At 38.2% G+C, this 26,260-nt stretch overlaps 6 protein-coding genes and 1 pseudogene across 6 annotated transcripts in view; 5 read left to right on the forward strand and 2 right to left on the reverse strand.

Moving 5' to 3' along the window:
• Positions 1-635: 635 nt before the first annotated feature.
• Positions 636-6,077, reverse strand: LOC110067386 (uncharacterized). Its single transcript, XM_020774712.2, has 5 exons — positions 5,960-6,077; positions 5,751-5,889; positions 3,825-3,896; positions 3,235-3,307; positions 636-1,243 (listed from the first exon to the last, which is right to left on the reverse strand). The coding sequence occupies exons 1-5, from the start codon at positions 6,048-6,050 to the stop codon at positions 833-835; spliced, it is 786 nt and encodes a 261-aa protein (XP_020630371.1). The 5' UTR covers positions 6,051-6,077; the 3' UTR covers positions 636-832.
• Positions 6,078-6,984: 907 nt separating this feature from the next.
• LOC110067319 (nuclear pore complex protein Nup160-like) overlaps positions 6,985-26,260 on the reverse strand; it is a 53,284-nt gene continuing 34,008 nt past the window's right edge. Inside the window, exons 33-38 of the mRNA XM_089297236.1 lie at positions 10,253-10,291; positions 9,617-9,691; positions 9,260-9,404; positions 8,952-9,077; positions 8,750-8,854; positions 6,985-8,198 (exon numbers count right to left, since the gene is read on the reverse strand). Of these exons, the coding sequence (XP_089153362.1) occupies positions 8,067-8,198; positions 8,750-8,854; positions 8,952-9,077; positions 9,260-9,404; positions 9,617-9,691; positions 10,253-10,291 (622 nt within the window). The 3' untranslated portion in view covers positions 6,985-8,066. The remainder of the gene's footprint in view (positions 8,199-8,749; positions 8,855-8,951; positions 9,078-9,259; positions 9,405-9,616; positions 9,692-10,252; positions 10,292-26,260) is intronic.
• Positions 11,239-12,305, forward strand: LOC110067321 (melanocortin receptor 4-like). The gene has a single exon (XM_089297242.1). The coding sequence runs from the start codon at positions 11,358-11,360 to the stop codon at positions 12,144-12,146; it is 789 nt and encodes a 262-aa protein (XP_089153368.1). The 5' UTR covers positions 11,239-11,357; the 3' UTR covers positions 12,147-12,305.
• Positions 12,662-14,858, forward strand: LOC149107441 (adenosine receptor A2b-like). Its single transcript, XM_089297237.1, has one exon. The coding sequence runs from the start codon at positions 12,975-12,977 to the stop codon at positions 13,896-13,898; it is 924 nt and encodes a 307-aa protein (XP_089153363.1). The 5' UTR covers positions 12,662-12,974; the 3' UTR covers positions 13,899-14,858.
• Positions 14,595-15,811, forward strand: LOC149107442 (histamine H2 receptor-like; annotated as a pseudogene).
• Positions 18,437-19,563, forward strand: LOC149107443 (histamine H2 receptor-like). Its single transcript, XM_089297238.1, has one exon. The coding sequence runs from the start codon at positions 18,589-18,591 to the stop codon at positions 19,507-19,509; it is 921 nt and encodes a 306-aa protein (XP_089153364.1). The 5' UTR covers positions 18,437-18,588; the 3' UTR covers positions 19,510-19,563.
• Positions 20,653-23,115, forward strand: LOC149107444 (histamine H2 receptor-like). Its single transcript, XM_089297239.1, has one exon. It carries the CDS (start codon positions 21,008-21,010, stop codon positions 21,917-21,919), a length of 912 nt encoding a protein of 303 aa, XP_089153365.1. The 5' UTR covers positions 20,653-21,007; the 3' UTR covers positions 21,920-23,115.

Genomic DNA, 26,260 nt, shown 5'->3' on the forward strand with positions numbered 1-26,260 from the left:
GGTCTAGAACAAGGTATTTATTTAAGGGTCAGATCTTAAATGGGTATAAAATTTTTGATCAGGTCAAATAGGGTAGGGGAAATCACATGTTTGAGTCTTAAATAGGGCAAGGGTTTGGGAATCAGGCGACACACCGCACCAATTTTACTGGGAGTAACCCCCCTGGGGGGGGGGTCACTTTCAGTACTATTGACCAATAAGAAATGGATATTTCTACTGGATATTTCTACTGGAAACAAATGAAGACAAGTAGGTAAACAGTAGGTAAAATCTGTATACCAGCTAAGTGGCCCATCAGGCCAGTGCTTATCACGGTTTCAGTGGCATGAAGTGACTGGGAGTAATTCTACTCTCCCCTGGATGGGATGTTAGGCCATCGCAGGGTTATCCTCCAGCATTAAGTTTGCCAGTACCCATTTATACACCTGGGTGGAGAGAGGCACTGTGAGGGGAAAGTGTCTTGCCCAAGAACACAACCCAATGTCCCCGGCCAGCGATTGAACCCAGACCACACAATCTGGAGCCAATCGCACTAACCATGAGACCACTGCGCCTCCACAGAGACCAGCAGGGAGGGCTTTTTTCACATTAGAACTCTTCCTACTTTAAGAAATGCATGGAGACTTGAAAGGATCTTTTGTTCCAAATTGTACTGTAATAATTTTATTTTTGTTAAAATAAGAAAGAAAAACCTATTTAATTTTATTACCAGCAAATTTCATACATGCACTGTACAAAATACAAAAGCATCTGAATAATTTTTTCACTAATTAATACTGAAATGTGCAAGAAATATCTATATATATATTAGCAATCCTAACTACAATGTGTATCATCTGCGAGTCCGTGGATCCCGACTGGTGTTTATGACATTACGCACACTTAGATCACTGTTATGATGTCCATTATTACCATTGGATGGAGCCAGCATAAAACTGCTAACATTTCCATTCCCATTGCCGGCACCATTGTTGCCCCGCAATTTTAACCTTGGGTCGCGTGATGCATCCACTTTGGCCAGCGCACCTCCCTGGGAGCTCGAAACATCATGTCTGTTGTAGGGGTGGAATCTGTGAGCTCCTGAATTTGACCCCACTGCTGAATGGTGATTGTTTGGAGGGGGCGTTATAGGCAAGTGTTCCGTATTATGGTTTTGATTCCGCAGAGGCATGGAAGATGTTGATGTCGCAGTCGTGGTTGGAGTGTTGGGCGAGTTTTTCCCTTGATCGCCTTGCTGAAGATTCTGAAAAACATGTAAAAAGCCTAGCAATGAAGGGCTTGGTTCAAGATATGCGATTATTTCCCCCAAGAGGGGACTCCCAAATGAATAGGTTGGGGATGCTTGTCAGAACATTTGAATTAAACCCCTAAAGGAGACCGATCTGGGTGTGGCTCGAGCTTTATTTGACCCCTCACAGATACCACTTGTAGAGAGCGGTGGAAATTGAACCTAAAATGTAAAATGTACCAGACAGGGACACTAGGGCAAACAATTTAAAGGTAAGGTAAAGTAAAGTCTGAATACGAGCCAAGTGGCCCATCAAGCCAGAACTTATCCTGGTTTCTGTTGCATGAAGTGACTGGGAGTATTTCTACTCCCCCTTGGATGGGATGCTAGTTCATTGCAGGGTTATCCCCAAGTTCACTGGTACCCATTTATACACCTGGGTGGAGAGAGGCACTATGAGAGTAAAGTGTCTTGCTCAAGAACACAACACAATGTCCCCAGGTAGGGCTTGAACCTAGACCACTTGATCTGGAGACAAGTGCACTAACCATGAGGCCACCATGCCTTCCTTAGAACAGAAGTATATAAAACTGACCAATGTTAAACGTTTTAACTGTAACTTAAATTCAAACTAGAATATACAAATGTCTTCTGTTGAAGTTAAAGCTCCCTTGTAAAGTTAACTGAAAAATAAAGAGCTCTACAGAAACTTATGGGAATGCATAACAAAGAGACATATGTACACATAATTATGGCCATATGTGTATACACAAAATACATGCATATAAACTAGGTATGCGTAGTTCGCTTATATTTGAGATGCGAGGTAAGTTCAACTCATAGTTTGTATGAGCCTGAGACACTGAGATCTGCCTTCGAGCCATTCTCATTTCAACTGGGAATCTTTTGTGAAAATGCCATGGTAGCAAAACTGATTTCCCTGTCCTCAAACAGCTCAAGCACATTAGTAATGCATGTATGTTGCTCATAAAATGTAAAATAAAAGCTTTCAGTGATATATCCTCTCTCAGCATTTACCAGAAACATTTGGCTAGATCTTACACTCATACTAGGTTACTGCTGAGCTTGGGTGAATATTCCTAGAAAAATTGGGTGGAGGTGTGCGGCCTGCTTTTTATAACCCTCACCCTAATTACATTTCACCACCCTATTTATGACCTGACGAAAAATTTGATACCCTATTTTCAGACCTGCCTTATAATATTAGTTCCCTAGTTCAGAACTATGATGAAGGCATTGTGAAGGGCTTTTGTTAATAGCCTTATCGATAATGACGAGAGAGTTAGTGTGCCAGGTTCTTCTAAAATGAATAACCATTTCAAGACTTAAGTGCAAAAAACGATACCCTATTTGACACCAAAATGGCCAAAATTGATACCCTATTTCTGACCAAAATGGCTAAAAAACCATCCCCTTTGGGACCTCACATACCTTAAAATCTCACATTAAAGCCCTGGGCTTATGTACCTTCATAAGGGGTTTTGGGTGGGCTTACAAATGGGGGGTTTATATCCAGAGAGGCATATAAGTGGAATATAAACAATGTTTCGGAACGATGAGATAAAACATATCTGAGAAACAAATTAATGCTAACATACCATTACATTAAGACCTATTACCTTTATTACCCTATTGCCGTATTAACCTATTATTACCCTATTAGCCTATAACTTTGGATTAAAAATTTTGACCTTTGTAAAGACACGCAAAAGGAACGCACTTATACATCAGATGGGCTTATATCCGGCTTATATCCAAAATAGTATATCTGTTAGCAAATAGAAGGGCTTATATTCAGGGGGGCTTATAACTAGGTGGGCTTTTAAGTGGGATTTTATGGTTCCCATATAGCCCGTATAAGGGAGTAGTTGATCCCTACTCCCTACCCTGCGGAGGGAAGTTAAAATTGTGCACGCACCTCACATTTCACAATTTATAATATCACTTCATCACGACCACTACAATCAATTGATTGTTCAGAGTACCTGTTTATACTGCTGAAGAAATTCTGCATGAGGATCACTCATGTTTGGCTGCTCACAAAACACCATGCAGAAACTAAAAACAAACAGAATTATTATGACAATGCTTTCATTTCTTCAAAAGGATTTTTGTGCCCTTTTTTCTGAAGGGGAATAGAAGACAACATACAAGTTTATTGTGCAAATACACTTCGTTATAATCGGTTGGGGGGCTTTATTATTGGAAGGTATATCCTGTGTTTAAAAAATATCTAAGATTAAATTTTTTTATATGTTTCAATTATATTAATGCTTGAAACATTTTATGTGCAGACAGTAGACCTTCTCACAATTTCTGTACCCTCTTGCTTGGAGGGCAAACACGGCAGACCTTACAGAATAAACAAACATTGTCTATATGATACCCTTAATGCTAATTCCTGGCAAACCCCTATTAAGCGGCCACCTCCCATTTCCCCAAGGGTGGCCATGTAATAGGGGTTCAACTGTAACTTAGTCTCCTGAACTGTTATCTCTTATGCAAACCTGCAGAGAAACCTGCTATTCTTTACTTTCAATTAACCAGAGGATCAAGTCATTAATGATACACTTACTCGCCAACCTTCTCCAAGTACCCTGCCCTGCCTGTGTACAAGGTTAAGCTTCCTTTCCATAATGAAGAATACCTAAGGGAAAGTTAAGCAATAAGTTATCTCTGCCCCATGGATTGATACATGTAAATGTATGTTATTTGCCAACCCTAAGCTGGTAAATAACTATTTTATTTTTTCTTCTAAAACTACTTTTTTAATGAGGGCACTCTTATATTTTTATGTTGACCTGTTCAACTTCCACACATATCACACCCATGTTACAAAGACTGTGGTCAGAGAAAGGAAAATCCGGACTGTGCTAAGAACCATCAGCACTCTCTCAATGAGTTAATTGGCTAAAGATAAATAGTTGCACAAAACTAGAAGCATTTCTTTAGTACTTTAGCTTCTTACACAGCTTCAAAAGATTACAAGATGTTCATTTGATAATATTCACCATGCTGTACAAGGTTGTTCTTATTATTTCTAAATCTGTGGATGAAACCCTAGTGTGTGACTATTCAAATGAAAGCTGTTGAGCAGCACCTTCATGCAATACTATTTATTATGCTGTACAAGGTGGTTCTAACTTTTTAGTTTCTGGATGAAACCCTAGTATGTAACCATTCAAATGAAAGCCACTGAGCAGTACTTTCATGTGGTGCTGTTTATATGCTGCACAAGGTGGTTAGAACTGTTTTGAAAACTGTGGATGAAACACTAGTGTCACCATTCAAATAAAAGCTACTGAGCAGTACCTTCACGTAGTACTGTTTATGTGCTGTACAAGGTGGTTAGAACTGTTTTAAAAACTGTAGATGAAACCTAAGTGTACGTGACCATTCAAATGAAAGCTATTGTGCAGTATGTTCATATGGCGTTGTGTGTGTGCTGTATATACAAAGTGGTTCTAACTCAGGTCTGTGGTTCACATCCTGGTCTGGGTTGTTCAAAGCCTGATTTAAGCTAACCCAGGATTAACAAGAATTATAATTTCAGTTTGTGATGTTTCAGTGGGGTTTTCTGTTTGTGTTGTTTTTCCTTCAGTTTTGAGCTTGAGTAATCTTAAACTACGCAAAACATAAGTGGTCAAAAACATCTTTTTACAATAGAAATTTTATATTTCAATTAACTGTTAATCCTGGGTTAGCGTTAATCAGCTTTCAAACAACCTAGCCCTGGTGTTTGACTAATCAAATGAAAGTTGAATGGTAATTTTACAGTGAAAAAAAAAAAAAAACCTTATACACAGAGACGACAGTGAAGAATGAAAACAATGGCATGCCTACATATAGATTTCAACAAGAAGGTTGCAGAAACCTAAAAGCCTCAAGGAAATTTTTTTTCACTCAAACGTCATACTTTTGAACTAAGAATAACTGGGTCCCAGTATGTCCGATTTGTTCTAAACTGTATCACACTGACAGCCTTCAAGCCTCAAGAATCCTTCCCTCTTACCCATCCCCCCCCCCCCCACCAAAAAAAAGAAATAAACTTCCCCCATTTCTTTACCAGCTACAAGGAAGTAATCTTTCTATACTTTTTTGTTCACAATTTCGACCATAAACCTTGTGACATTTCTAAAACGGTTAATCATACTGGAAAAAACCTCAATTTAGTTAAGATAACAAATCACCCTCCCCTCCCCTTCAACCCCGATCTTTCCGCTACAAATTTCACTGTTCAAGACAATTGATGCTCTCTTTTGCCAATAGAGTTCGAAATTGAAAATTTACCAAAAATGGCTGTGTTTTACGGCCATTTGCATTCCGAATTAGCCTATTTTGCCGCGACAGTCGCTAGAGAACTGGAGTACCGACCCCCGGAAATTCCCTGTTCGCTAATTTATGCACAACGACGAAACTTGAAACCTCACGATTTGAGAATTGAGAAAAATATTCCGCAATCAAAAAGATCACAACACAAGGCCAAGAATGCCTTCCTTACCCTCGAACAAACTTAATGATATCTCCTGGTTGAAGAATTTCGCCGACTTCATCCCAAACAGACACGGTAATCGAGCCTGTTTTGTCGGCTACACGGCATGCCCGTACAACATGAGCATCTTTCGTTTTGGTGGGCTTCCCTACAAGAAATAGCCGTGAATTTAGCTTCAGTTCAAACAGGGAGCGAGTCACAGGACAGGGCAGGCTTACCGACTTCCAAAACTATGAATAAACAGTGTAAGTTTTTTATGCCGGGCCGAATATCTTTGATGTCTGTGAAATGCCTCGAGTCTTCCGCCATAAAGATTGTCTCACTGCGCCACCGATCTGCGAACGAATCATCGAACGAGATTTATAAAAGAAATGATCAGTGACGTCATTGGCACGTGTTTTACTGTATTGGCAAGGACTTGCAAATAAAGAATATTGGATCGACAATCATTATTGTAGTTCTTGTAATAAAAATTCCCTAAGATTGAGTGCCCTTTCATGTCTTTAGAGAGCGTCATCATGGATTTGCTAAAAATAAGTGGGAAGCACCGTCTGGTTTTGCCAAATGCACTTCTTTTATTCTTTTGAAACGTGGTCTTTTTCGTTTTGATACTACATCCTATTTACCCCACCTTTCTCACGGTTACTGACCGCGCTTCAGTTGCATCAAGAACAGCAGTTGCTGTGGAGGAGGAGGGAGATTGCAGAGGGCCAGGACCCATCAAATAAAAGAAAAAATTAACGGCACGTGATCCTTACAAAGGTTAAATATAATCTGCCAATATTTCAGGTGGATAAAATTAACCTTTTCGGGAACTGAAATATAAAAAATTACCCAAGGAAGGTTGTTTTTTTATATTGGGCCTCTGTTTTTGGATTTTCTAAACCCTGGGTGTCAGAGGGATAGGCCACGTTCGATAAATCAATATTCTAACATGGCTCCGAGGCTTTCAGGACAAACTTCTATATTTGGTCAGGGTAATGGGCTCCTGATTTGGTGGTGTTTTCTTTCTATCCAAGTCTCTTTTGGGAATCAGAGGCAAAAGAAAGTTAAAAAGAAAAAAAAAAATAGGCCATTTCCTTGTTATCTTTTGCCTCTGCTTCAAAACGAGTCTTCCTGCAAAAATACGTTACGTAGACTCGTTTTGATACAGAGGCAGAAGGCAACTCGAAAATTGAAATTTTGTCCTGAAAGCCTCGGAGCCATTTTAGAATATTGATATATCGAACGTGGGCTATGGGTCGGAGGAATTTCTTCTCCAAGGTCACTTTTAATGTCATAATTTACTCACTGCTTTCCCCAGGTTTCTAAATTACAAAAGTTTGATTTATACAATACCGAAAAGTTTTTTTTACGAAAAAAGATAGTCGTAGGTAACAGTGTCGAAGTTAAATATTGCATCCTAAGATTGAACCTAAATTCTCCCTACTGTAGGCCACACAGTTATTTGAATGTCAGTTATGAGAATTTGGTGGTGCATCAAGACGTTACTGTTCTAATGGCTTCCTTTATTCTCACCACCTGTCTGCTCGGTAATGCACTTATATTGTAAGGAGAAATGAATACTGATCACCCATGATGTGGATCGCTTGACCGCTATCTTTTTCGTATTTAGAGCCCGCGACTTGTGAGAAGTTGCTGGGCAGCATGGGCATCCTCCACCCCAGGCTCTCTCTCCTTTGCACGACAAGGGAGACAAAGGAGTGAGCCTGGGAACGAGGTTGCAGCAAGAGATTCTTAAACGTCAAACAGGCTCCTGCGTTAAGGTGATGCGAAGAATCTTCGATTTTTTAGGAAAGTTCTCTCAGGACTACATGTAAAGAAAGTCCCGCGAATAATCGCGCGTGCACTCTCGCGATGACTTGTTAGGGCGCACGCGAGGAAACTCTTCTAAAGGGGTTAATCAAAACAGGCACTTCAGCTTCAACTGAATTGTAAAGAAAGTCTGCGAATATTCGCGCGAGTACCCTTGCGACGACTCGAATTCTCGCGAGGAAACTCTTCTACAGGGGTTGATCAAAAAAAGCACTACAGCTTCAACTGAATAGGCCATATCAATACCATTCTCGTTATTGGAGTGGAACCAGCTTGTTATGGAAGCTCATGTGGGGGAATATTTTTAAAAAGAAATTAATGTCATTTGCATTTAAAAAGACTCCCCGCATTTGCCTCGGTTACAAGCTAGTTCCAGTCCAATACCGAGAATACGAACATAGCCTATTGACTATAAACGAGACGAATGAGTTCTCCATGGAATTCCGTCTTTCCTCACAACAGAGATCTGTTCCAGTTCTGTTTCACACTGTATACACTACACTATCAATGTCACTGTATTGGAATCGATTCTGCTGCGTGCTTCCGCTGAGCTCGTGTCAGCTCTGCAGTCGTCGTGTCATGTGACACTGTGACAACTTGGTCGTGGAATCTTTGGAGTAGCTCTGTAAGTTCGTCTCGCGCCTGCAGAAAAACGAACCACGTAATTAATACCTAAAATGCTTGGACGATAAAGCTTGAGTTTTAAAAAAAACACTGCGATCTCGACATCTCAGGGGAGACGTCTTGATTGAAACCAAATCATCATAATATACACCATAGAGAAATACCTGACTTAAGTAAATACGGGTTATTGACCAAGCGTGTGGTCAAGATGGCTGGATATTGGCCAAGATCTTCTTTGCATGTTTATGGACCGAGACGGAGTGGAGGTCCTTAAACACGCAAAAAAAAGAATGAAGATAAATCCAGCCATCTTGACAGAAAAAAACTTGGTCCATAAAGGAATCATTCAATGTAGAAAAGAACACTATTTTGTTGCCGGACACAGCAGGTAATCCCAAACCGGCAAGTTGGCGCCATCTTGCCCGCTCGGGTAGCCAATCATAGCGCAGGATGCGGTTCATCTTGTTCATTCACGGAGCTAGCCATATGATAAGGAGAGTTCTTCGCTACCTTCATCGAGGAGTAAAAAGGCTCTATGAAAGCTCGTGGTAAAACTGAAGACGGCCTACCTTAGCTAGCTCCGAGTCAGTTTGGACATCTTTTAACAACACCAACAGTTGATCCAGAGACGCGTATGGGAGCCACACACTGGGACTGGTGGCGTGCAGAGCATTCTGAGAGTCAAATAATAGACTGTCAGTACCGCACGAATAAATGAAAGAAATCACACATTTTTCCCCAAGAAAGGCTGAAAATTAGAGTATGAATCACCTTGAGTCCGAAGTATTCCTTGCCATTTCCTAACACTGCTTCGATGTATTCCAAAGCCAACATCACGGCTTCTAAGAGTAGGTCGTAGTTGATGTACAAGCGAAGTAGTTCAGAAGCATTAACCCGCTGAAAAAGAAGCATTAGAGAAAGTAATTCCAACTTAAAACCGTTAAACCTGACCCGTTTCTTCTCCCTATTTTAAAGTACAAGAAAGGGAGAGCGGTTTCAGAAAACAAGTCTCAATGAATTTGCGTCAACTTTGTGACTATCAGCTCACGAGAGCTGATAGTCCGTGTATGCCTCCTCACCTTATAATCATTCACCAGCCACGTGGGTAGAGCCGCTCCAGCTGACAGCAGTTTACTGGCGACACATCGGTAATACACGTGTCCATCACGTGAGCCTAGTCTGTCGAGGTACAACTTCAACAGCTGCCATGCCTGGTCTGCCACGCTGAAAACATCAAAAGTGTATGCAACATCAAAACTGTATTCTTAGAGATGGTGAAGAAATAAAGTTTATATTTTAATAAAATAAAGTGTTATAGCTCAATAGCTATAGACACAATCAAATACAAGAATGTCTCATCTAGTTAACGGGGACTAAAATTAACCGGGATTGCAAGACATCAGACCGAGAGATCTAGTGACCAGTCAGCGCGGTACCTTTTATATCCGGAGACCTGTGCCTCGCCAAGATCATTAGATAGGATCCAGTCCCACGCGTCCTCCTCATCTCTTCTGCGATAAACAAAGAAACTTTTTAAAGCTAACGTTTAATGAATAGCAGCTTGTTTTTCCCTAAGTATATCCGACAAGTTTCACAGAGCGTTGTTACTAACGAATTATTCGTCTCCCCACGCATATGTTTGGAGGACTTGGTGTTTCTTTCATGCTTCTATCTATTATCTCGTTTTTAACCACGCCTGCGCGGGAGACTCGATCATTTCTAAACACCTCCGGGTTGCTGTTGTTGTTGTTGATGTTTTAATATAAAGCGCGTGTGAGTGTGTAATTTATGAAACACCCACGCTTTTCTATTTTCTGTGGCATAAGCTGAACTAACTGTCTTGACTTTTTTTCTATTCAACCAAAATTGGAAAGAATATTTTTTTTTCCGGAAAAGTGGTCATTCTCGCGACGTTGAAAGGAAATTTTTGTCCAGAATTTCGAAAACAAATTTTTCGGAAATTTGAGGTTGAGCTGTTCGCGGTTAATTTCTTTACCATTCGCTCCCTTTCCTACATTTCGGAAATGTTTGGTGCGATAGAACACGCCCCTTGAAAGCATCTGAATTCATACCTTGTTAAGCCAGTTCCTTGGTACGATAATTTGACGCACCTGCAACAAACAGAACGTTTGATATCAGCAAGTAATATGTCAGAAGAGATGGGAAAAAAGTCTTAAGTCTGAAAGTCTGAATTTAAGCGACATTATCCGTAGATAGGATGTGTTTAACTTTAAATGCTTTAAATTTTCAAAACTTTGAAGTGGCTTTTTACCATTTATACAAATCTTGCCAAACAAAAAACTCAACTTTCTAAACAACAAAAAAGGAGGCCACCAAGTTCGTTTTTGAGCTATAAGCAACAAGCATTGAGCCAAAATTCAGGGCGTTTTACAGGTTATACTGTTGCTATGGCAACCTATTATGTAAAACAGAGGGCAATAACTAGTTCACTATTACTGACTGACTGCCTGCCCCCTTTGACTTTGTAGTTATTTCCGGAAGCCAGCTCGCACCCCCCATCTCTTTATTAATTAAGTGTAAATATCGGTATGTGGACTGAATGGGAGAAATAAAGCTTGTTGTTATCAGTACTGATTGAGCATTCGATTGACAGACAAAATAACCTGACTAAGTTGAAGATAATTTTTATTTCATTGTCTCAAAACTTAGCACAATCGTCAATTTTAGCATGCTTTATTACTGTTGTTTGCTCTCCTTGAGGTTGTAATAACTTGAAGATCGGCGGGCATCATTAGCAGGGTGCTTGATGAATAATAGAGGAAATGAAAGGTTGCATTGAATAATAGAAGGTAATTTCCATCTTGAAAAGTCTCCCAAAAATCAACCGCAGTTTAATCAAACGCTATTGGGTTATATTCACAATGAAACACAAACCGGTGCATAGCTAAACTGTGTTGCTATCATAGTACAGGCGTCTTCAGTATTTGACCAGTTTTCTGACATCAGGCTTTTCGCCGGAACGAAAAGAACATATTTTTGACAACATTTAAGCTTAAATCAAGAATTTACCACTGACGCTACGAATTCATAATCAGTTTCGATAATGAACAATATCGACCTACACGACAACAGCTCGGGAGAAAATCATTCATACATGAAGACAACTCTACTCGAGAAGCTGTCACCATCATAAACTGTATTCTTAACGCTCCACTGATGCTCATATCCATTCTAGGCAACGCTTTGGTATTGGCCGCTATAATAAGAACGCCTTCCATTCGCTCTACGCCGCACATGATTATGCTATGCAGTCTCGCTGTTTCAGATCTCCTTGTTGGTCTCATTGCTCAACCGATTTATATCGCTCAACAACTTACGAAAGACCGTTACGTTAATTACGTTTGGAAGATTATAGGACCTTTCTTATGTGGAGTTTCTCTATTGACAATAACAGCCATCACTGTGGATCGATTTCTGGCTCTTCACTATCACATGAGATATGCTACTTTAGTGACAGAATCCCGTGTTAAATATCTTTTAATAATCATATGGTCGATTAGTTTACTTGTACCATTTTTTTATTTTTGGAAAATAAGTGTACAAATCTTTCTTATAGGCGTTTTTATAGTCATTTGTCTTATAATTTCCACATTTTCTTACATCAGAATTTATCGCATTGTTCGTCGGCATCAGCTACACATTAACGCTCAACAACAGGCAGTGGAACTTTCTGACGCTGAAAACAACTTAAACATAACGCGATTGAAAAGAAGTGCAATGAACACTTTTGTCTTGTACATAGTTTTAATTATTTGTTATTTTCCGGTGTATATAGTTTCGTCTGTCAGTAAGGACTGGAAGATAGGATGGAAATTTTCTTCTACCCTAGTGTTCAGCAACTCTTGTATCAATCCATTTTTGTATTGCTGGCGTCTTCGTGAACTCCGTGCGGCAATTGTAAAAACAGCAAAGCAGGTATTATGTCAACAAACGGAAGTAAACTAGTAATCATTTTTTGAACGAAATTAAATATTAACACAATGCAAAGAGAGAGACTTCGTCAAGTTAGATCGAGGTGCACTGAAATTTTCCTCAGCGTATTGAAATATTGAGAGAAGTTGCATATCAGATTCCTAAAGAAGATCACCTAGGATATAAAACGTTGTTTTCAATTTTATTTTCATTGATATTTCGTATGTCATGAATTTTAAATGAGACCCAAATAGAAGAAGCCCGCCTCTATAAAACTTCCAAATGCATCTTCAAGCGATGTTTACACTGTAGGAGTTAGAGCTAAGTAGATTTTATACTATTGTCCAAACAGTCAGCACAAACTTCATTTTTTCTTTGTTTAAAACTAATCTTTTTCTTTACTTTCCCGGTATGAGCTAGTATTGTCTCGTAAGTGTTTTTCAATGCGTCAAAAAATTGCTTGATGAACAAGGGCTGAGAAGAAATGAAAAACTGCGTTATTACTGAATAGAGTGAAGACAAACACAAAAAATCACTCGAAATTGAATCACACCATCTTTCAGTTATATTTGCATTGTTGGACCAATTCTGAGTACATGAATTACATGCCAATCTCGGGACAAACCGCTGTCGCTCTTTTGGAAAAGATTAAAAGGGGACTCAACACATTCAGAAAAAATGTAAGGTGGAGGAGCAAGTTTGATTAAGACGATGCACCGGCTTAACTGCGTTGGATTCGAGGAGGTGGCGTCTTCACTGTCGACCAGTTTAATTACGTCCTTTTCGGTGGAATGAAAAGGAAAAATTATTGTCTGCACTTTCCTGATCAAAAATCAAGAATTTAAATCTTAAACGTTGATCATGGACAACCCAGGTAACCACGAACTCCAAAAAGGATCGGCAGACCGTCATCCAGACAATGAAGACAACTCTACTCCTGAAACTACTATCATCATAAACTGTGTTCTTAACGCTCCACTGATGCTCATATCCATTCTGGGCAACGCCTTGGTATTGGCCGCCATAATTAGAACGCCTTCGATTCGCTCACCGCACATGATTATGCTCTGCAGTCTCGCTGTTTCAGATCTCCTTGTTGGTCTCATTGCTCAACCGATCTATACTGCTAACGAACTTACGGAAGACGGTTCTATTCACCTTGTTTGGAAAATAACAGTGAGTTCTTTATCTGTGGTGTCTCTTATAGCAATAACAGCTACCACTGTCGATCGATTTCTGGCTCTTCACTATCACATGAGATATCCTACTTTAGTGACTGAGTCCCGTGTTGAATATACTATAATAATTATATGGTTGTTTAGTTTCCTTTTATCGTGTTTGAATTTTTGGAATACGAGTGCACAACACCTTAGTACGGGCCTTGTTATTCTCATTTGTCTTATAATTTCAACACTATCTTACATGAGGATTTTTCAAATTGCTCGTCGGCATCAACTACAAATTGACGCTCAACAACAGGCAGTGCAAAGTTTGGACACGGAAAACAACTTAAGCATATCGCGGAAAAAAGTGGAAAAAAGTGCAAGGAACACTTTCGTCTTCTTCATAGCTTTGATTGTATGTTATCTTCCATTGTACATTGTATTAACAGTGAATGCAATCTCACAGTGGAATTTTCAAATAGAATGGGACTTTGCTTCTACCTTAACATTCCTTAATTCGTCCATCAATCCATTTTTGTATTGCTGGCGTGTTCGTGAGCTTCGAACGGCAGTTCTAAAGACAGCAAGACAGATGTTATGTAAACAAACAGAAGGAAACTAGACATTTTTTTTTCTGAACGAAAAGAAAAATAACCAGAGTACAGCCACAAAGCAATCTTTCGTTTCCACGGTCAGTTCTCAGTTCGTTTTATAGCTCATATTCTTAGTGCACTAACCATAGAAAATTGCAAATATAATAAGGCACAATTGATTCTTGCAGAGCTTTGTGATGTTATATCGAGACGCAATGAAAATTTTCTCGATTTGCTTAGAGATAATAGAGGTAAATGGTGGCGTTGCTAGAGACGAAGCTCAAATAACACCTGCTTTTTCTTATTTTTAGTTATTTCGTTATTTCGTCGACCTAAGGAAGCTCACGTGAGAGAGCAAAACTGTTATTTTATTTTTCTTTTGTTTCGTTAGTCATACAAAATTAAAATTTCTCCTCAATAGTTTTAACTGCACTTTATTTAAAGGAGCGATGTTTACTTTCCAGCATTGACTTCTAGAGGTCCTCAGCCAATACTAAGGCTGCTCCATGAATAAGAAAGCAATGAAAAGTTCTATTACAGCTTAATAACGTAAAGCAATTTCCATCTAAAAAGGCAACCTGTGTAAATCAAAAAGTTTAATCAAACGCACTTGAATTATATTTACAATGCAAGTCCAACTCTAATTATATGGCACTCTCGCCAGAAACCAAGATCGCCTTTTCAAGAAAAAACAAAACAAAACAAAACAAAAGATGAATAATAAAATGAACATAACTCCGGAAAACGTCAGCAAAAAGACTCATTTAGAATCAAGGTATCTGTTAGAAATTTCATTAAACTGTGACGTTTTCATGGTGTTGGGTATCCACTGTTTGTACAGTTTTGGCATATTTTTAGCTGAGCGAAAAAGGAGAATTACTTGGTCCGCTTTTTAGTTCTAAGACAACTTTAGAAGCTGATCTTAAACATCAACGATGAGCTACACCCAACTCCTGAAACTTTTATCATCATAAACCGTGTTCTTAACGCTCCACTGATGCTCATATCCATTCTGGGCAACGCTTTGGTATTGGCCGCCATAATAAGAACGCCTTCCATTCGCTCAATGCCGCAAATGATTATGCTCTGCAGTCTAGCTGTTTCAGATTTTCTTGTTGGTCTCATTGCTCAACCGATTTATATTGGTGATCTACTCTTGAAACGCCGTTACGTCTACCATGTTGCAGTGATGTCAGGGTATTCTTTTTGTGTAGTTTCTCTGTTGACAATAACAGCCATCACTGTGGATCGATTTCTGGCTCTTCACTATCACATGACCTATGCTACCTTAGTGACTGAATCCCGTGTTAAATTTACTTTGGTAATTATATGGTTGATTAGTTTCCTTGTATCTGGTTTCGGACTTTGGAATGAGCGTGTATATAGCATTCTTGTTGGCGTTCTTATTGTCATATGCCTTCAAATTTCAGCGTTTTCTTACGTCAGAATTTATCGTATTATTCGTCGACATCAGTTACAAATTCACGCTCAACAACAGGCAGTGCAAAGTTCTGACGCCGCAAATAACTTAAACATAACGCGATTAAAAAGAAGTGCAAAGAATACCTTCGTCTTCTACATAGTTCTAACTGTATGTTATTTCCGTTGTATGTTTTGTCAATTCGGTATGGAACCTCTGACAAAGACTGGCAGAATGGACATTTGTCTATAGTTTGGTATTTAGTAACTCGTCCATCAATCCATTTTTGTATTGCTGGCGTCTTCGCGAGCTTCGCGCGGCAGTTTTGAAGACAGCAAAGCAGATGTTATGTAAGCAAACAGAAGAAAACTAGCTATCTTCTTTCTGGACAAAATAAAATACGAACAGAATTCAGTTAGATAGTCATTTTTATTTTCTCCCTACGTGATTTAAATCTCTTGATGTTAGCTCTGTAATGACGAAGATTTGTAAATAAACAAGAAATAAACGTCATTTGCAGGACCTAGGAGGCCTCGCGATGTTAGATCGATCCATAAATAAGATCTCGTACAAGATAAACTTTGCTTTTTAGTTTTCTTTTTAAATTGTATGTGACAAGTTTTAAATGAAAACCAACCATAGAAACCGTCTTCAGCTTATAGCATTCCGATTGCATTTACAAGTTATGTATATCCTTACACAAGCTGGCGAGAATGGCCCAATTTATACTAGAGACGGATCATCCGTCTAGTATAAATACGGGAAGGACTATGAGACGAACTATCGGTGTGTCGTGCTGCTCGTCCAGTGTCATCTTGAATTAATCGTTTGCTGAAAACAGCCGCTGGCGTTTTAATAATAATAATAATTTTTTTAAAAATAAAGAGGAGTGTTTATTGTGACAATTATATAATAATAATAATAATAATAATAATAATAATAATAATAATAATAATAATAATAATAATAATAATAATAAAGCTTTTTGGGCGCATTTAAAAAAACTCAATGCGCTTACATTACTATAAAAAATAAATTAGTTAAATCCTATAAAATATTTCTAATAACAGTAAATAAATAAAATAAATGAAATAATTAATTAAAATACAGTTTCTCATAAAATAAAATAAATCAGAAGTAGGATTTCCGAAACAAGAATGTTTTGAGGGCAGATTTAAAAGACGAAAGAGACGTTTTGCAAGGAGGTGTAGTTTTCGTGGATAGTTCGTCTCCTGCCCGCATTTATACACAGACGGATTATCAGACGAGCTACTGTTCTTTGCCCAAGCTCGTCCCAGACGGATGATCCGTTTCCAGTATAAATCGGGCCAATTGGAGGCTGAAAATAACGTATAGAAATCGAAGGCGAATAATCTAATTCGTCACAAACTATGACGTAATGATGGCCCAAGAGAAGAGAATTTACATTTTGATAATCACAGTAAACAAGTTGTTTAATTTTTATCGTCGCAGAATTTCCTGAAGAAGTAGAAAACATGTTCTCTGTGTGTCTATCGAGTTATAGAAACACCCGTGGATGTTTGGGAGAACTCGAAGAAGCTGTGGAATAATCAATTAGTTTATGAGCTCGAGATTTCTGTCACACATAGAAATCGAGAGCGAATAATTTTGTTGCTTTAATATAAATCTACTAGTCGTTTAAAACTTTATTTATATCCTCTTCTCAGGCACTTCGAAAAGACAAAGAATCGGCCGGCATTTTGATAACAAGGGCACACTGCTAGGCTACTCACTATCTACAACAGAAAAGATAGTGAGTAGCGTAGCCAATCAGAGAACGGCATTCGTGATAGAACGCTAGCAGATTTAGACAAAAACTCGATAGAGACACAGGACATGTTTTCTATTTCTTAAATGTCATTATGTCGTTATGTCGCCAGTGTGAGCCTCAGTGTCGCAGCTCATGTTGTTAGCACGGGAATTATTGGAGAAGTGCAAATAAACAAGATATAGACAACGTTTGCATGATCTTTCAAAACTGGATCGCGGCGCACGGAATATTTTCTCCTTGCAATAACAGTAATGGTAAAATGAAAAAAAAAAGTATTCACAAGTATTTGACAATTCTATAAAATGATTGACCTCCAAAAAAGCTTTTTATTATATCCCCCCTTTAATAAACTCTAAATGAAAAGCAAACAAAAGCAACTTCCTCGATGACACGTTCAGCTGCATTCAAAAGTGATGTATACCCGTGAATAAGTTGTCGAGAATTAGAAGCTAAGCTAAAAGAAATTCTGCCCTTGTAAATTGAGCGCCGCGTATTCCGATCTATTTACTGAGTAAAATGATTCAAACAATGCTTAATTTGCAAACTTCACCACATTTTACCGGTTCTCTCGCTGACAGGAGTTTTTAAGAAAACTTGAATTCATTAAGTGACAAGTCATTTTCGAAAATAAACAAGAGACGAAAATGAGTTATAAAACTCCTTCCGCGCGATTCCCTAAGATGTTTCAAATACCAGCTGCCCATATGCGGACACTCGTGTCAACCTTTCAGTCGAAGTACATTTCTTATAGCATTAGCTGCGTGACAATGATATCAACATTCAAATTCTCCTGACTGTTCTCGATATTTTTCTCCTAGTACTACTATGGAGAATTGGATTGTACCTACAAAGGTAACCTCCATACCTCATCAGGCATCGCTCAACATGGATTAGAAAACAAAAGAAAAATCTATGTTTTAAGATTAGCTTAAGAGGTGAAAAAAAGAAAGAAACTACATGTAAACGTGCTTAAGGCGGCTGAAGTTTGATCACACGTGTTCTTGTCCCAACAATAAGCACAAACTTCAATCTGACCTTGTTTACAACTGTCTTAACTTTGTCTGCGTTAATTGTGAATTACATCTGTTTTTCAAATCCATATAATTTTCTAGGGTACTTAAGGATCAAGGAAAGCAATGAAAAACGTTAAATAATCTCCACCTAAAAAGACTAGCTAAATTACCACACGTTTCACCAAACGCTCGTCAAGTTCTCATCAAACGATGATCAAATTCTAGCTACACGCCTACGTTGCCATAAACAGGTGTCGCTGTTTGCGGAAAAAATGAATGGTTGATCAACATAATTAATGAAAAACATCACGAAAAGAAGTTTATTTAACATAAAATAACCGGGTTTATTTAGGAAATGGACTAAACTGTGTCCCTTTCACGGCGTTGGGCGTCTCCACTGTTCTTCTTTTGTGCTTTTCATGGAAACTAAAAGTATTGTCTGGTCACCTTTAGGTGTAAAAGACAAACAATTTGACAACACTGGCGGTTAAAACATGATGATTAATAACACCTACAAACACAGCAATGGATCGGCAGGCCGTTATTCAGACAATGAAATCAACTCCACTCCTGAAACTATTACCATCATAAACTGTGTTCTTAACGCTCCACTGATGCTCATATCCATTCTGGGCAACGCTTTGGTGTTGGCCGCCATAATAAGAACGCCTTCCATTCGCTCAACGTCGCATATGATTATGCTCTGCAGTCTCGCTGTTTCAGACTTTCTCGTTGGTCTCGTTGTTCAACTGGTTTACGTTGCTCAAGTACTTACGGACGACCGTTTGTTCCTCCATGTAGTGAAACAGATAGGGTTTTCTTTATGTGGAGCTTCTCTCTTAACAATGACAGTAATAACTGTTGATCGATTTCTGGCTCTTCACTATCACATGAGATATGCTGCACTAGTGACTGAATCCCGTGTTAAATATGCTCTAATAATTATATGGTTGACCACTTCCTTTGGAACAGGATTTTACTTTTTAAATGAACATGTTCACAGCTTTCTGTCAGGTATTATTACTATAATTTGTCTTTTAATTTCCACATTTTTTTACATCAGAATTCATCGTATTGTTCGTCGACATCAGTTACAAATTCACGCCCAACAACAGGCAGTACAAAGTTCTGACGCTGAAAATAACTTAAACATAATGCGATTGAAAAGAAGTGCACTGAATACTTTCGTCTTCTACATAACTCTAACTATATGTTATTTTCCAATGTATGTTTTATTGACTCTTCATGGACTCTCCATAAAGGACTGGAAAACAGAATGGCAATTTGCTTTTACTGCAGTGTTCATGAATTCGTCCATTAATCCATTTTTGTATTGCTGGCGTCTTCGCGAGCTTCGAACGGCAGTCGTAAAGACAGCAAGGCAGATGTTATGTAACCAAACAGAAGAAAACTAGCTATGTTCTTTCTGAACGAAACGAAATATAAACAGAATACAGTGAGACAGTCATTTTCGTTTTCACCCCAGGTAATTTACAGCTCTTGTTATTAGCTCTGTAGTGACGTAGATTTACAAATAAACCGTCGCAAGAAATAAACGTAATTTGCAGGACCTCGTGATGTTAGATTGAGATGCACCGAAATTTTTTTCGGTGTGTCTGAGAATTGATAGTAGGTCCACTGGGTATCCCTAAAGAACAGCATGTACGAGGTAACGTTTGCTTTTAAGTTTTCTTTTTATATTGTCTGTAACAAGTTTTAAATGAAAACCAACGATAAAAAAAACCCGCTTCAGCTTACAGTACCGGGTACCAGCGAACTTAATGCTGGGGGTAACCCTGCGATGGACTAGCATCCCATCCAGGGAGGAGTGGAAATACTCCTAGTTGCTTCATGCTACAGAAACCGGAATAAGCTCCGGCCTGATGGGCCACATGGCTCATATGCAGGCTTTACCTCCCTACCTTCTGAAAGAGTCACGATCAACTGCTCCATGAAATTTCATCCCGTTGTACTAAAAACTGTTTTCGACGCAGATTGAAACACTCAAAATTCGACACAGAATATTTGGGGTCATAAACGTTTATGCCTACCAGAAATTTAGCAGCTTTTAAACGCCTACAATCTCCTCCAATATGGCACCTAAAGAGCTAAGCATTTCACTAATTTCTTAGTTTCAAGACCGCTTTGAATGTTTCGAGTCAATTCACAACTGGTATGATGCCTTCTCTCAACCTTCTTCCCGCTCCCTGAAGATAGAGAGGGCCTGGAAACAAGGGTGCTCTTCTCTACCAAAGAACAAATATAAGCATTAGTCCCCTGGAAATGATATCAACAGACAAAATCTCCTTATTATTCTCCATACGTTTCCTAAAGCGCTACGCGTGTTCTTTAGGAAAATGGAAATCAATCTGTAAAAATATGGTAAAGTTTATGCTGATATTCAATCAGCACTAAGCAATCAGCACAAGCGTCATCTGTACCAATTTTACAGCTGTCTTTTACTAAGTAATTATTGCCTCATATGTGTTTTTTAATTCATCTACAGGGTTTCCTAAGTGCAGCAGTAAATGACACTGTCTTACTCACATTAAATAATGTCAGGCAATTTCCATTTCAAAAACTCGAGCATATAATCAGAATTTTTTCTCAGATTCTCTTCGACTTACAGAAATTCCAGTTTTAGTTAATTTAAGCTCTAATCGATTGATTTAAATATTACTACGTGATGAACAAATTTCACGAAAAGTGGAATTAGCATACTGGTTAATTAATATCACCGACTGTTTTAGAACATGACGTAAACTGGACTTTATACATTTAGCGTTGGTCTCTCCACTGTTTGTGTAACTTTTAATGCGCGTTCCCGGCAACGAAAAATATATTCAATTATTTGGACATCTTATGGCGTGAAAAAGTCTTCTCCTACGGTTCATATTCACTCAAACTTTGACGATGAACAACATGGACAAAAACAACAACAAATCAACAACGCATCATTCCGATCAGGAAGAAAACGCTACTGCTACAATTGTCATCATAAACTGTGTTCTTAACGCTCCACTGATGCTCATATCCATTCTGGGCAACGCTTTGGTATTGGCCGCCATAATAAGAACGCCTTCCATTCGCTCAACGCACATGATCATGCTCTGCAGTCTCGCTGTTTCAGATTTTCTCGTTGGTCTCATCGCTCAACCGTTTTATATTGCTCAACAACTTACCGAGGACCGCGGTTTCGCATACCATGTTTGGAGATTATTAGGGTCTTCTTTATGCGTAGTTTCATTGTTGACAATAACAGCCATCAATGTGGATCGATTTCTGGCTCTTCACTATCACATGAGATATGCTTCGTTAGTGACTCAATCCCGTGTTCAATATACTCTAATAACTCTATGGTTAATTAGCATGCTTGTTTCGGCATTTGATGTTTGGAATAAGCGTGTATATCGATTTACTGTAGGCGCTATAATTGCAATTTCCCTTGTATTTTCCTCATTTTCTTACATCAGAATTTACCGCATTGTTCGTCGACATCAACTGCACATCAACGCTCAACAACAGGCAGTGCAAAGTTTCAATGCTGGAGACAACTTAAACATAGCGCGATTGAAAAGAAGTGCAATGAATACTTTTGTCTTCTACATGGCTTTGATAATATGTTACTTTCCAATGTGTGTTTTATTGACTCTTCATGGACTCTCATTCTTGTTGTGGCAAAGAGAAAGTGAATTTGCTACTATCCTAGTGTTAAGTAACTCTTGCATTAATCCATTCTTGTATTGCTGGCGACTTCGCGAGCTTCGAACGGCAGTTGCAAAGACAGCAAGGAAAATGCTATGTAAAGAAACCGAGGAAAACTAGTTTTATCAGTTCCTTTTATAGCGCATGTTTCGGCTTAGTTCAGTTCAAAAACAATTTGTCACATAAAAATTGCCAACTTTTTTCATCTACACGAACAAATGAGAATTGTCACATAAAATTGTGATATAAACATTGCTTGTGTACACCAGGCTTTATTCGTATTTACTTTGGTTTTAAAATTACCACGCTACGTGATTGGCTTAAAAAATCCACGCCACTTTTTCATCCAATTAGAAGTAAAGTCGAAACCAATCATGACTCGTCTGCACACGTCAACGACATGCATTTACTACGACTACGAGTTTTGATTGGTTCAGTAGATTGTCGGTGTCCTTTGTGATATAAATTGCAAAGTGAACAACCGCCTCATCCTCGCCACACTCGCCAAGAGTAATTAATTGTTGTTATTTATAAGCTAATCCATCAAGTATTACAGTTAACTCCTTAGCAATTTGGCAGAAAATGGCCGCCCAAATCATCACAATAGAACACTATGCACTTTATTAAGAGCGTTAATCCGAAAATATCGAGAATCGGCCGACAGAAGCGAAATAACGCATTTTTTCTTATTTGACCAAAAGAACCTATTTGGTTAACTGTTTTCGGAAATGACATCAAAAGCTTCGATTTCCTTTTTTTTTCTTCAAAATTTGCAAAACTTGAAAATTCAGCCACAGGGCCTTCAGCGGCGGCCATAAGACTTGAAATTTGGCACATGTTTAACATACTCGTATGGACGTACCAAACCTTTCCTTAACATGTCCTTTACACAGTTTGTGAGGCATCTCTTAAACTTTACTCGGGACTAAATTTTGTTTAAAAATGTTTTTTTGTATAAAATAGTTAACCTTCGGAAGCTGAACCATTTACGGACCTAAAGTGATATGGCTAATATTAGCAAACTTTGAACTTGTCAAATGCTGTCTGTTATCTTACAGTTAAGTAAATAAATATAACCAAATAAAAGCAGGTTCTTTATTCTACTAGCCTGGAAAAAATTACAGGTGGCCCGTAAAAACTGTTCCGTTGAGAGAATTTTCCGTGAGGTCACTTTGACGCATATCTCACTTAATTATTCAATTGTTAATCATTGCGCAATTGTTATTATTTCCGACTATTTTTTTTATTCTATACATTCCCAATAACTCTTGGAAGGTAAAGAATTACAATAAATCCAAGATAAGAAGTTCAAACAAGTTTCTACAACCCATTTTATTTATAGACCAGTCTGTTTGTTTTTTCAATAGCACTAGTACTTTAACATGAATCACGCAAACTATTTCACACGGTAGCGAACTTGACTATGGCTTCGATGGATCCTTTTTGAGAGGGGTCTTACGCATTCTAACTATAATTTTGTTTTAACGAGTACATATAGCCACTCAAGCAATGGAAATACAAAATTCGTGAAACGTGAAAGGGATATCTTTAAACTGAACATAGACAACAACTATAATTAAACTAAACTAGGAACGTCGCGTTAATCTTTACAGTATCACTACCACTACAAAATACTTGCCTGCTTTGCTGTACTACATTCAAATGCAAAATTTCCATTCAAGAAAACGTTTGAGATATGGTATATTCCAGAATCGGTGTATATTAGTAAGACGTTATTTATGTTTCTTACTTTATGATTAAATATTTCACTCGAGCTTCGGAATAAACTCAGTAGACATTATTAAATTAAACGGAAATCCTTGAGAACGTTAATTAACAGATTCATTCCTAGCTTTGGAATTCTCAATACGCTAGTCACTTTGGATCTTCATCGCATTGCTACTTTTTCATAAAGTTTACCTTGATGAAGATACGATTTTCAGGCTAGTGAAAATTCTTGTTCCTCAATCAGCTTCAATCACACCCCTGAATTGTGTTACGTGCCTGAGATACGGATCGAAACAACTAGCTACTGAGCGTGAGTGGTTCAGGTAAAAGTTATTTACAGCGAAAACTTCACTTCACAGCGAACGCTTTCTGACTAACTGTTTATATTCTATAATCCTCGTCAGCAAAAGGGTTGTGTGGCTTGCGGAGTAATCAGTCGGCATGTGTTTACTTTAAAACCCAGCAGCTTGTTCCAACGGGCTCACGTAAGTCTCATGGTACTAAAGTACCAAAACCATTGTTGTTGGTGTAACGACTGTTTTGAGCCTGTAAACATATGCCGACTGATTACTCCGCAAGCCACACAAGCCTTTTGCTGACAAGGATTTGTGAGTAGTAATTTCATCGGGGATAGTGCAAATGGACCTTCCAGATTGCCAACGTGAACCAAATAAGTCCCGATGACGTGACAGACGGTCATTTCTAAGTGAGAGGCATCAATTTTAAATACACCTGCGCGCAGAAAAAAAAAATTAGTTTACGCCAGCGAAAGAGTTATAATTTGTTGGAAAGGCAGGTTAAAATGGTGTCTTAGGATTACAGTAAATTGACCATTACACATTACCTGCCCTTGCAAGAAGCAGCTTCCACTCGGAGTCAACACCGGAATCATCGCTGATTTTGTGAAATGCAAGATGATTTATACACTTCCTTTGTATACCATCGTATGGTGACGCATTTTATATCAGGAGGTCTCTCTTTACTCGAACCGCACTCTTCACCCACTAGCGATGAATAGTCACATACGCATGCCATGGTAGAATATAAATAGTTAGTCAGAAAGCGTTCGCTGTGAAGTGAAGTGTTCGCTGTAAATAACTTTTACCTGAACCACTAACACTCAGTAGCTAGTTATATCGATCCGTATCTCGGGCAAATTAATTGCTGATCACATTGTCACGCAACACAAGTTAGGGGTGTGATTGAGGAACAAGTATTTTCACTAGCCTGAAAATCGTATCTTCATCAAGGTAAACTTTATGAAAAAAGTAGCAATGCGATGAAGATCCAAAGTGACTAGCGTATTGAGAATTCCAAAGCTAGGAATGAATCTGTTAATTAACGTTCTCAAGGATTTCCGTTTAATTTAATAATGTCTACTGAGTTTATTCCGAAGCTCGAGTGAAATATTTAATCATAAAGTAAGAAACATAAATAACGTCTTACTAATATACACCGATTCTGGAATACAAGGGTACCATATCTCAAACGTTTTCTTGAATGGAAATTTTACATTTGTAAATAGCACAGCAAAGCAGGCAAGTGTTTTGTAGTGGCAGTGATACTGTAAAGATTAACGCGACGTTCCTAGTTTAGTTTAATTATAGTTGTTGTCTATGTTTAAAGATATCCCTTTCACGTTTCACGAATTTTGTATTTCCATTGCTTGAGTGGCTATATGTACTCGTTAAAACAAAATTATTAGTTAGAATGCGTAAGACCCATCTCAAAAAGGATCCATCGAAGCCATAGTCAAGTTCGCTACCGTGTGAAATAGTTTGCGTGATTCATGATAAAGTACTAGTGCTATTGAAAAAACAAACAGACTGGTCTATAAATAAAATGAGTTGTAAAATCTTGTTGAACTTCTTATATTGGATTTATTGTAATTCTTTACCTTCCAAGAGTTATTGGGAATGTATAGAATACAAAAATAGTCGGAAATAATAACAATTGCGCAATGATTAACAATTGAATAATTAAGTGAGATATGCGTCAAAGTGACCTCACGGAAAATTCTCTCAACGGAACAGTTTTTACGGGCCACCTGTAATTTTTTCCAGGCTAGTAGAATAAAGAACCTGCTTTTATTTGGTTATATTTATTTACTTAACTGTAAGATAACAGACAGCATTTGACAAGTTCAAAGTTTGCTAATATTAGCCTTATCACTTTAGGTCCGTAAATGGTTCAGCTTCCGAAGGTTAACTATTTTGTACAAAAAAACATTTTTAAACAAAATTTAGTCCCGAGTAAAGTTTAAGAGATGCCCCAAAAACTGTGTAAAGGACATGTTAAGAAAACGTTTGGTACGTCCATACGAGTATGTTAAACATGTGCCAAATTTCAAGTCTCATGGCCGCCGCTGAAGGCCCTGTGGCTGAATTTTCAAGTTTTGCAAATTTTGAAGAAAAGAAAAGGAAATCGAAGCTTTTGATGTCATTTCCGAAAACAGTTAACCAAATAGGTTCTTTTGGTCAAATAAGAAAAAATGCGTTATTTCGCTTCCGTCGGCTGATTCTCGATATTTTCTGATTTACGCTGTTAAAAGGAAAGGAAAAACCATTAGATTAAAGTTGAAGATGAATTTATTTCAATTTAGTCCCAAAATCAGCAAAAACTTCAATTTATTTTAAAAACCCAAAGTAATTACACAAACAATGCAGCGAATCAATCAAAACTTGAAGCAAATACATGTAGCTGACGTGTACATACATACATACATAACTTTAT

Source organism: Orbicella faveolata, unplaced genomic scaffold, assembly GCF_042242905.1.
Source record: "Orbicella faveolata isolate gen_17 unplaced genomic scaffold, um_ofav_v1 contig_27, whole genome shotgun sequence".
Taxonomy (NCBI): Eukaryota; Metazoa; Cnidaria; class Anthozoa; order Scleractinia; family Merulinidae; genus Orbicella; species Orbicella faveolata.

What these genes read in the sequence shown, in the direction of transcription:
- LOC110067386 (XM_020774712.2), bottom strand. Translation starts at nt 6,050, where the DNA reads ATGGCGGAAGACTCGAGGCATTTCACAGACATCAAAGATATTCGGCCC. An exon ending in ATCATTAAGTTTGTTCGAGG is followed by an intron (nt 3,897 to 5,750) that starts GTAAGGAAGGCA and finishes ACTTTCCCTTAG; the next exon opens with GTATTCTTCATTATGGAAAG. An exon ending in TACTTGGAGAAGGTTGGCGA is followed by an intron (nt 3,308 to 3,824) that starts GTAAGTGTATCA and finishes GTTTGTTTTTAG; the next exon opens with TTTCTGCATGGTGTTTTGTG.
- LOC110067321 (XM_089297242.1), top strand. Translation starts at nt 11,358, where the DNA reads ATGCTCATATCCATTCTAGGCAACGCTTTGGTATTGGCCGCTATAATA.
- LOC149107441 (XM_089297237.1), top strand. Translation starts at nt 12,975, where the DNA reads ATGGACAACCCAGGTAACCACGAACTCCAAAAAGGATCGGCAGACCGT.
- LOC149107443 (XM_089297238.1), top strand. Translation starts at nt 18,589, where the DNA reads ATGATGATTAATAACACCTACAAACACAGCAATGGATCGGCAGGCCGT.
- LOC149107444 (XM_089297239.1), top strand. Translation starts at nt 21,008, where the DNA reads ATGAACAACATGGACAAAAACAACAACAAATCAACAACGCATCATTCC.